The sequence below is a fragment of the Hyaena hyaena genome, unplaced genomic scaffold (genome assembly GCF_003009895.1).
Source record: "Hyaena hyaena isolate Hyena2069 unplaced genomic scaffold, ASM300989v1 scaffold_212, whole genome shotgun sequence".
Classification (NCBI taxonomy): domain Eukaryota; kingdom Metazoa; phylum Chordata; class Mammalia; order Carnivora; family Hyaenidae; genus Hyaena; species Hyaena hyaena.
In genome coordinates, this window is record NW_024080845.1 from 1557629 (window position 1) to 1567225 (window position 9597).

Sequence of the window (9597 nt, forward strand, 5' to 3'; positions counted from 1 at the left end):
GCAGATTTGTTCTGTGCTAAGAGGCAGCCCATATCCAAGTCCAGCTGTTGAGGCCTGCCTTTAGCCTCCCAGAATGCCGAGCTAGAGGGGTAACTGGTCTCTGGATGGCTTGCTCTATGCCTTTAGCAGAACACAAGTGCCGTTGCGGCCCAGAGCCTGCCTTTTTTCTTGTAACCTGCAGTGACTCTTCTCCAGGGTCAAAGCACAAAGCCGGCAGGCAGAAACCCTGGAGCTCCTTTTGGTGCACCTCAGGCCTGAATGTCAAGTCTAGATTCTGCTGCCCTTTGCTGGTCATTGGGTAGTGCTGGGGGGGTACTGGCACCCCCTAACTCCTCCAGGCTCTCTCAGGGCTGCAGTTGAGTTCCAAGAGCCTTCAGAGACCGTTTCCTCTCCTCCTGGTATTTCATCGGCCACTATCCTAACACCTCCTAAAGAGGAATGCTTCTGTCACACACTCTCGCTGCTCTTTTCACCTCAGCAGTCATTTGTGCCTTTAAAGTCCTTTCTATCTTTGTAACCCTGTAACATAAACCTGGGAACATTTGTCCACAATCCACCCTGGTGGAGCACAGAACTTCATTCATTATTTGTTACTGTATGGAACCAAGGAGAATTACATTTTGTTCATTTGTCTGTATTTCATGTTTATTCTGTTTATTCACATTGCTGTACTTTTCATTATTTGAGAATTCTAAGATTGCAGAGCATGAATGTGTGTATCTGTGTGATTCTTTTAATTTCAGCTGCCTTAGGTTTGGGTAAAAGATATAAGGAAGGTAAGTGGTTTTCTATGAAATACAAGACGTTAACTGTTACGTGTCACATTTGGTAAAAAGGATGCTCTTAACCAAGTATTTTCTTGGTGATCCTGAACCACTCATCCATATAAACTCAAGTGGCAATTGGTATATTTGTTTCCATCAGAGCTCAGTAGCAGTTTAGGCAGGAAGACCACCTCACAGAATGTCTGGCTGGTGTAGCCCTAGGAGGGGCTGAATGTAGGGCTAGCAAAAGACAGTGGAGCCACAGAGAACTGCAAGGGTCACAGGAAATGAGCAACCAACTCTGTGGCACAAGCAAGTTCTTTAAGGAAGGTCTTTTGCTGTACTCAGTTTTTATTTCATCCTAGGAGAATCATTCATTCATTGATTCAAAACCATAAACTTCCAACTGCCAAAATGTTCGTGTGCCTGGAAGCTGAGGGGAAGTTTCAGATATGCTTCCTGCTTCCTTCTCCTTGCCCACTCGGGTAGAGTCTTTCCTGCTGCTTCAGCAAAGATGTAGGGCGAGTGCAGCTCCATCCTGGTCCTGGATTAGGCCACAGTGGAAAGGGCGCTGAGGAAGACCCCTCCCTGAGTATACCATTGCCAGGGAGAGAGCCCTCTGCCCCCTGCTTTGCACTGTTAACAGTGACTAGCATTTCATATTTCTTTAACGCAGCCTAATAGGAAATGACTATTGGAGACAGACGGCCCTGGGGAGCCCATAACCCAGCAGGCACTGGTTCCTGGCTGGGAATCCAGAGTGGTTTGTCATTTTACATTAAATCGCATCCTTCAACAATTCTGTGTGTTGGCACAGCTCAACAAATGTTGATCCTTTATTAGTCAGTGATATTCAGGTAGCCCAACTTTGTGCATACAAATGTCTGTCTTTACTTGCTAGCTCAGAGGTTGTGCTGCCCAGGATCTGGCTAAAGTAGATGATGGAACTTTTCTCTTGGGACCATTGCTAGAATTTGGGAATGGAGTTAGAGCCACATCTTCCCAGAGAGAATGTCACTATGCAGAGTTTCATGTAATCTGTGATATTTGTTCAGTCTTTTCCTACACGACGATTACTGGGAGAAACAGCAACCTTTAATTAATTCCCCTTTGATGCCTCTAGCTTTCTTGTTCGGTGTTTGAAAAAAACAAACAAACAAACAAACATACAGTATTGGGTAATCTTGGTCCCTCTGAGGGAAAACATTTGCAGTCTCCTCAAAGTCTGGTGCACCCAGGACCCGGCAGTCGCCTGTGTGCAGGGCATTTGGAGCTGATACTGACTGCGTGCTCTCTCCTCCATAGGGATGTCCGCATTACCTCCTCCGCCTCCGCCTCCACCACCAGCAGCTCCCTTGCTTCCTGCAAGCACAGAGGCGCCTACACAGCTCCCGCCCCAGGCTGTGAACGGTGTGAGCCGAGGGGCCTTACTCAGCTCCATCCAGAATTTCCAAAAGGGAACTTTGAGGAAAGCCGAAACCTGTGATCACAGTGCTCCTAAGATCGGCTGAACTTCGTGTTTACACTTGGAGGGAAAAGTTCTTGGTTTTTTCCTCCCACCTCCACCCCCTAAAGTACTCTTTCCGGATGAACAATTGCTGAGCCAGTAAAGCCACATACTGTTTTGCAGATGCTCATTTAAGAGGCTTCTCAAGAGGGAAATATCCAAGTAGAATAAAGTCAGGCTGGCGTTTCTGCCTTAAGAAATAATTCGCTCCTTTATTACCATTTTAAAGGAGTCTTGTTCATCCTCTAATGGGCATCTTTTGGGGGAAGCAGCATATTGGAGTCAACATTTTCACCAACTGAAGGAAACAGGAAAACAATGACAATATTCACTCCCAGCAGTGAATGACCTTTGTGTTGCAATCCCTCCCATGCCATCAGACAGCCCCCAGAAATGTTCCTCTCATAGTTCATTTCTCTCTATAAAGCGTTTCCTGGTTATTTCTTAGATAACTCCCGTTCTTACTACCTTATTCCTCTTAGACATTAACACTGTAGTCCACAGCATAGTTACATTAAGGAGTCAGAGAAGCAACTGAGTTCATTTTCCACTCAAATAGAAGGGGCCAAGTCAAGTCTGTAACATTCTCTAGGGTTCTAACAGGAATACCGCTGTGGTTACAGAACTCAGGGCTGCTAAGGCAACCACTCTAGACTCACAATTCCTTTGAGTTTGAGTGCATTGAACAGACAGAAGATGTTAACATCAGAAAAAGCTCTTGCCAATTAGAGGACCTTCCTAATCCTCAGCAATAAAGTCAAGTTTGTGGGTTGGGGGGCGGGGGGGACTATTACAACAAAAGTAAATTTGGCATCAATAGAAATCAGTTCTGATTTTTGAAAGATTTATCCAGATATATCACCTTTTTAATGTTACTCATTTATTAGATCCTTTATCCTACGATTTGCTTAAACCCTTAAATAAATTGCACTTTAAAGGATTATAAGTAATCCATTTAAAAATTCAAATACACACATCAGTGTTGGTTACTATGCAGAGAGAATGTCATTGTGTATAGTTTCATTTAATCTGTGATAAATGTTCAGCTGTATTTTTTATTAAAATAAACCATGTCAAGAAAATGTGTTGTCTGTAGCTTGGCTAGATATGGTAAGTGGGAATTTTTTGTGGGAGCTTTTAGAAACATGAAGAATAGATCCACATAGTTTTCTAGTTTCCTTCCCACCCATCCTGTCTTTTGTGTCCTGTTTTTCCTCTTAATTACTAAAAGCTAACAATCCTGTCTTACTATTTAAATTAGACACCACTTGTATGTTTCTAGAACTAATTTAAACCTGTCTTTTCTGTCTCAACTTCTAAAGAGGACAGTAGATGGCAGAATGTCTGGTTTTTGGAAATGGGAAGAATGACATGAATTTTGGTTTCATTTTGATGGGAACCGTAATAGAACTGGGCATTTGAAGACTCTGTGGACAAATTCCTGTTCGAAGTGTGATGGCAGTTTAGGGATTAGCATCGCTAATTTCTTACGAGAATTTTAAGACTCCTCCCGTCCCCCATTTATTACTTCAAGAGTATAAAAATATAATTAGTCATAGTTAGGAATTCCTTTATTCCTTATCAAAACAATCTAACAGTAAATGTAGATAATATGCTTTTATTTTTACATATAAGTTGTCATTTTTGGATACATCTTTCAGCAGAACTCTGCCACATTCATACCTTGTCCCTGTGAGAGGATAAAATTTTACAGTGGCCTTATTCAAGGAACATGGTAATTGTAACAGACAAAACAAAAAACACCCCATGAAGTCTAGGGCAGGAGAGGAAAGTTTTTCCAGAAACAAGCATATTTAAACTTCTTCCAAGTACAAAAACAGCTGTATTGTTCCTTTAGACATAACTTTATGAATCATAAGGTCTTACAGTATAATCCAGGTAAAGTATCAGCACGTACTTCAGTAAATCCCAAAGACTTGAAACTCAAGTCCAAACTAGATATTTAATGTTTTCTTTATTGCAAATATGATGTCTTTAACCTGAGGTACCGAGTTGTCTTCTAGAATCTTTGCATAAGGCATAGGGACATCAGCACCAGTGACACGAACTGCAGGGGCATCCAGGAAATTGAATGCAGGGCCTACGAGAGAAGGACGCTCAACTGAGAGAGGCAAGAAAAGCCACTGAGGACCAACCCCTTCGCACAGGAGGTATGGCTCTCCAAAGAGAAAATCTAAAGGAACACTAACAACGGGGATGGTTTCTGGCTTTGTTTTTTTTTAAGCATTCACCCAAAGGAAAAAATGCCAAGGTGACAAGTTGAAAGTTGAGACATTTGACCACCCCTAGCTTCTGATCTCTATCCAGTATCCAAGTACGCACTTAACTATTCTAGTCAATAGCTAGACTATTCTAGAACCAGTTGCTCTGAAGTACCTTCCATGATCCTGGCACAAATTTCAGCTCCTACTCCGAACTGTGGCCAGCCTCCTTCCACAGTTATGAGATGATTGGTCTTCATGACACTGGCTTCTATTGTTTCAATGTCCATTGGTCTGATGGTTCGCATATTTATCACCTAAACAAATATAACAGACATGCCTTACAGAGCCACTGAACCACAGACGCAGTCTCACCCCCATAATAGCACTCCCTGCCTGGTTTCCTGTTAATGTCGGTGGCATCTAGGGAAATCTAATTTGCCTATTCAAGAGCAAAATGGTAAAAAGAAATTGTAATTAAAACACAAGTCTTTCTCTCTACCACAAGTAGCTCTGTTAACGTAAGAATTTACTTACCCTCAGAGCACCCGGGTAGCTCAGTCCATTAAGCCTCCGACTCTTGATTTCAGTTCATGGCAAGATCTGGCGGTTTGTGAGTTTGAACCCCGCAACAGGCCACCGCTAACCAGGCAGACCCTGTTTGGGATTCTCTCTTTTTCTCCCTCTCTGCCCCTAGCCCCGTGCTCTCTCTCTCTCACAAAATAAACAAACTTTAAAAAAAAGAAAAGAATTATTCTCCTGGGCTTTAACTTCCTTCTCATCAAAACAACTAATAACTAACAATGGACTGCTCACCCATGTGCCAGGCACCACACCGTGATTCCCACAACCTCCCTGATGGGGCAGTAAATGTGTTCTCAGTTTACCACTGACGGGACTGAGATTCAGGGTATGTATCTTGCTCAAGTAGAACTAGCAAGTGGTAGGTCCTGTATATGAACAGGTGAGACACTGATTTCTAAGTTTCCCCTTCTCCCAACCTCCAGCTCCAATGCTGGCTCCCAAAAGAGAGCGCTTCGGAGAAAGCTCTCCTGAAAGCTTGAGAAAGCAGGTACTATTCTAAAAGATCCAACCTACGTGGTAAAAAGCTAGGTATCTGAAAAACAAGCGGGTTCCCAGCTTCAAGCAGAGGCAGAACTGAGTGACAAATCAAGATTTTTACACTTGGGGAGTTGGAGTTCTGTAGCAGGTTAACGAGTTCTGGGTCTTAAAAGGAAACTTTCCAATTCTTTAAGAATAGATGAAATGTCCACATACCTCACATTCAATTCCCTCTTTGGATAGCACCGTTGCAGCTTCTAAGCAGTGGCCCACGGGTCTTGAATGGGAAACTAAGGTTATGTGTGTCCCTGAAACAGAGCGGTCACAGATCAGAGGCCGATTGGCACTAAAGCTGCCGTACTGCTCCATGGCCACTGTGGCTCCTGTTCGCTTGTCAGATATTCAGCTCCACTCCATTCCAGTGGGATGAGGAAGGTGGCGGTCCCTAGGGATGACATACAAATCTACTGGGCTGAGATTTAGGAACGCACAAGTGTATGAGCAACTCATGACACATTCTTAACTTGAAGTCATCCTGTAATTTCCTAATCAAAGTAAAGGGCAGTAACTTCAAGACTGAATCTGGATTACAAATAATGTTTAAAGGTACCAAGTTCTCTTACCTTGCCTTTCTATTTTGGCTTTTCCAATGGGAATCAGAAAATCTTTTGACTGAGCTTCTGAGGAAAATTCAAAAGGAACCCCATACATCAGCTCATTCTCTAGCACCACCACTGCAAAATATAAAAAAAAAAATTTTTTTTTTTTTTTTTGAGAGAAAGCACAAGAAGGGATAGAGAAAATGGAACAGAGAATCTTGTTTTTTAAGTTTATTTTGAGAGAGAGAGAGCACTTGTGTATAGGGGAGGGGCAGAGAGAGAGGGAGAGAGAGAATCCCAAGCAGGCTCCATGCTTTCAGTGCAAAGCCCAATGCAGGGCTCAATCCCTCAAACCATGAGATCATGACCTGAGGCAAAATCAAGAGTTGGACACTCAACCACTCAAATGAATGAGCCACCAAGTACCACGCAAAATATAAATATTTAACAAAAGTAACTACATGACTAAACGTATATTCCACACTAACAGTCATTATGTGAAAAGTTTCACTGTGCTGATTAGGAGGCCTCATATCTATCATGTCCAGTAGCCTCGAATGGATGGTTTAGATACCGGCCTTTATAGTCTGGTCAATCCTAATTTTATCTGTTGCAGTTAAACCAGTGTTGTAGGTACCTAACTGGCTCCTTTATAATAGGAAAACAAAAATAAAACAACTTTTAAAAACTGTGTTTATTGTCTCTGTAAATCATTAACATTTTATATGATCTTAACAGTTCCTTCCAGGCAAAGATTTCAATTTAGTTCTTTAATGTTCAAAAGAGACCCAAGGGTCACTCTACTAACCTGGATTGTTATCCCGAATGGCTGATTTAATAAGTCCTTTGGCATCCTCTGAATTCCAGGGGCTGACCACTTTTAAGCCTGGGCAGTGCCCATACCAGGCAGCAAAGCACTGTGAGTGTTGGGCAGCCACGCCTGCTGAGGCACCATTGGGCCCCCTGAAGACTATGGGCACAGACTGAAGGCCCCCTGACATGTAGTAGGTCTTGGCAGCTGAGTTTATAACCTGGTCAATGGCTTGCATAGAGAAATTGAAGGTCATAAATTCACAAATGGGCCTCAACCCAGCCTGTCAAATCAAGAACAAAGATCTTAAAAAAATGAGAAACAGCAATAAAGAGTGGCAATCACTCCAAAATTCAAACAATGTTTATAAAAGGTCCTGTTAAATTTCTTTGGATGAGATTCATAAAGAGGATTACATACCATGGCTGCACCCACGGCAATTCCAGCAAAGCCCATCTATAAGTAAAACACAAACACAAGCGAAAACCCGTAAAAATTATAACAGTGGACACCACAACAGACACACCACTGAAAGGTCTGCTTCCTAATGGAAGCCTTACCTCAGATATGGGAGTGTCGATGATCCTCTTATCTCCATATTTCTTCCACAGGCCTCGACTAACCTAAAATTACACATTGATTTCATTACTTTTTAAGTGTATCTGGGAGCAAAAGGCTACCTTTTTGTATCGATTTCAGGTATCCTGTTTACCTTATATGCCCCATCATACTGGGCAACTTCTTCCCCAAGCAGAAATACCTTCTCATCTCTTTCCAGCTCCTCATCCATACCTTGGTTTATAGCTTCACGAACTGTCACCTGTCACAGGTATGGGAGAAATAGTCAATAAACTATAGGATTATTTCGGATACGATTGAGATTCTTTCCTTTTATAATTATATAGGTTGTGTACAGCAGAGAATATGGAAACTATCACTAACAGGCTTCTCTTTAAAACTTAAAAAAATTACTGGGGTGTCTGGGTAGCTCAGTTGGGTTAGGCATCAGACTTCAGCTCAGGTCATGATCTCGAGGTCTGTGAATTCAAGCACTGCATCAGGCTTTGTGCTGACAGCTCAGAGCCTGGAGTCTGCTTTGGAATCTGTGTTTCATTCTCTCTCTGCCCCTCCCCCACTCGTGCTCTGTCTCTTGTCTCTCTCTCTCTCTCTCTCTCTGAAAAATGAATAAACATTAAAAAAATTTTTTTTAAATAAAAGAATTTCAAAAAGTTCTAAAAATCTGTTTGCTGGCCAGACCAGCTCATAGGTAGTTTCCTAAGTAGAAAATATACTGGGTTATTTTATTGTTCACACTTGGTGTAGCGTGGAGCAGAGAATTGTTAAGGAAGCCTAGATAAAACTATGTTTTCAGCACTCACTAGGTGCCAGGCACTTCCAAACACTACCTTCAAAGTCTACAAGTTATTTTAATTGACAGATTGGTAGAATCCTTTAGTAAAAAAAGGGGGTGGGGAATCCTTCAAAGAGGAATGATCCAATAATTCCACTTTTAGATATATACTCAAAAGAAAAACAAAAGCAGGGACTCAGATACTTGCACACCAAAGTTCTTAGCAGTGTTATTCACAAATCTAAAAGGTGAAAACACCCACATATCCATCAACTGATGACTGGATAAACAAGATGTGGTATATGCATAAGATGGAATATTATTCAGCCTTAAAAAAGAAATGAAATTCTGACATGTGCTACAACTTGGATGAACCTTGAAAATACCATGCTAAGTGAAATAAACCAGACATAAAAGGACAACCATTGTATGATTCTCCTGATAGGAGGTACCTAAAATAGACAAATTCACAAAACACAAAAAGTGCAACAGAGGTTACCAGGAGCTAGGGGGAGATGGGAAATTAGTGTTTAAGAGGTACAGAGTTTGTGACGATGATAAAGTTCTAAACGTGGATGGTAGTGATGGTCTCACAACATAGTAAATGAATTTTGTGCTGCTGAATATACACTTTATAAAATGGTACCTTTGGTTATGTATATTTTATTACAATAAAACATTTAAAAGGGGAGGGGGTGAAGGAAGAAGCGTCTAGTTTACTCAGATCGCCCACAGATTCCAATGAGCCTGGAGGGGGTGACACGCTGGTGTGTTTGGCGATGGGTCACAACACAGGCACCACGAGTCCCACGCCGGACGTGTGAATCCACAGACCACGGTGCCCGCTGCCGCCCCCGCTCTCTGCACAGCGTAGGCGGGTCCCCGGTCTCCGTCCCGAGATTGAGGGGTCCCCTCCTCCCCCAGCTAGCGTCCAGGCGACTTACTTGCAGCGCCGCCGGCACCGTTCGGTGGAAGCGCCTCCTCAGCAGCCCGGAGACCTGGAGGGGAGAGAGCACACGCTGAGAGGGGGCGCAAGGTGGGCAGGAATCGCGCGGAGGCACGCGTGCCGCAGCCTACCTGTTCAAGGGGTCTCCGCACCAGCCCAGACACCGCCGCCATCTTGACCGTGTCCTCTAGCCGCCGCCAAATGACAACACAGCGGGGCCGCAGTCGTGCCAGGTCCCGCCTCCCCCGCCAGCTCTAGCCAATGGCAGGGAGCCGCGCCTGCGTGCCCCGCCCATCCCCTCTCGGGTGAGGGGCCGAAGGGCGGGGCCGAAGTGG

General features: G+C 43.3%; 2 protein-coding genes across 9 annotated transcripts in view; one reads left to right on the forward strand and one right to left on the reverse strand.

Moving 5' to 3' along the window:
• PXK (PX domain containing serine/threonine kinase like) overlaps positions 1–3353 on the forward strand; it is a 79318-nt gene extending 75965 nt beyond the window's left edge. For 2 of the 8 annotated variants that reach the window (XM_039242407.1, XM_039242408.1), the window contains exons 18-19: positions 744–780; positions 2070–2250. In XM_039242407.1, the coding sequence (XP_039098338.1) occupies positions 744–780; positions 2070–2250 (218 nt within the window). Of the gene's footprint in view, positions 1–743; positions 781–2069 lie in introns of all 8 variants that reach the window. The other 6 variants (XM_039242401.1, XM_039242402.1, XM_039242405.1 and 3 more) reach the window with 4 other exon arrangements.
• A 471-nt stretch (positions 3354–3824) lies between these two features.
• Positions 3825–9482, reverse strand: PDHB (pyruvate dehydrogenase E1 subunit beta). Its single transcript, XM_039242443.1, has 10 exons — positions 9394–9482; positions 9261–9314; positions 7678–7785; positions 7526–7588; positions 7386–7421; positions 6963–7248; positions 6179–6289; positions 5772–5863; positions 4669–4810; positions 3825–4372 (listed from the first exon to the last, which is right to left on the reverse strand). Exons 1-10 carry the CDS (start codon positions 9433–9435, stop codon positions 4227–4229), a joined length of 1080 nt encoding a protein of 359 aa, XP_039098374.1. The 5' UTR covers positions 9436–9482; the 3' UTR covers positions 3825–4226.
• Between the last annotated feature and the right edge of the window lie 115 nt (positions 9483–9597).

What these genes read in the sequence shown, in the direction of transcription:
- PDHB (XM_039242443.1), bottom strand. Translation starts at nt 9,435, where the DNA reads ATGGCGGCGGTGTCTGGGCTGGTGCGGAGACCCCTTGAACAG. An exon ending in TCGACACTCCCATATCTGAG is followed by an intron (nt 7,422 to 7,525) that starts GTAAGGCTTCCA and finishes TTTTACTTATAG; the next exon opens with ATGGGCTTTGCTGGAATTGC. An exon ending in AAGAGGGAATTGAATGTGAG is followed by an intron (nt 4,811 to 5,771) that starts GTATGTGGACAT and finishes ATATTTGTTTAG; the next exon opens with GTGATAAATATGCGAACCAT.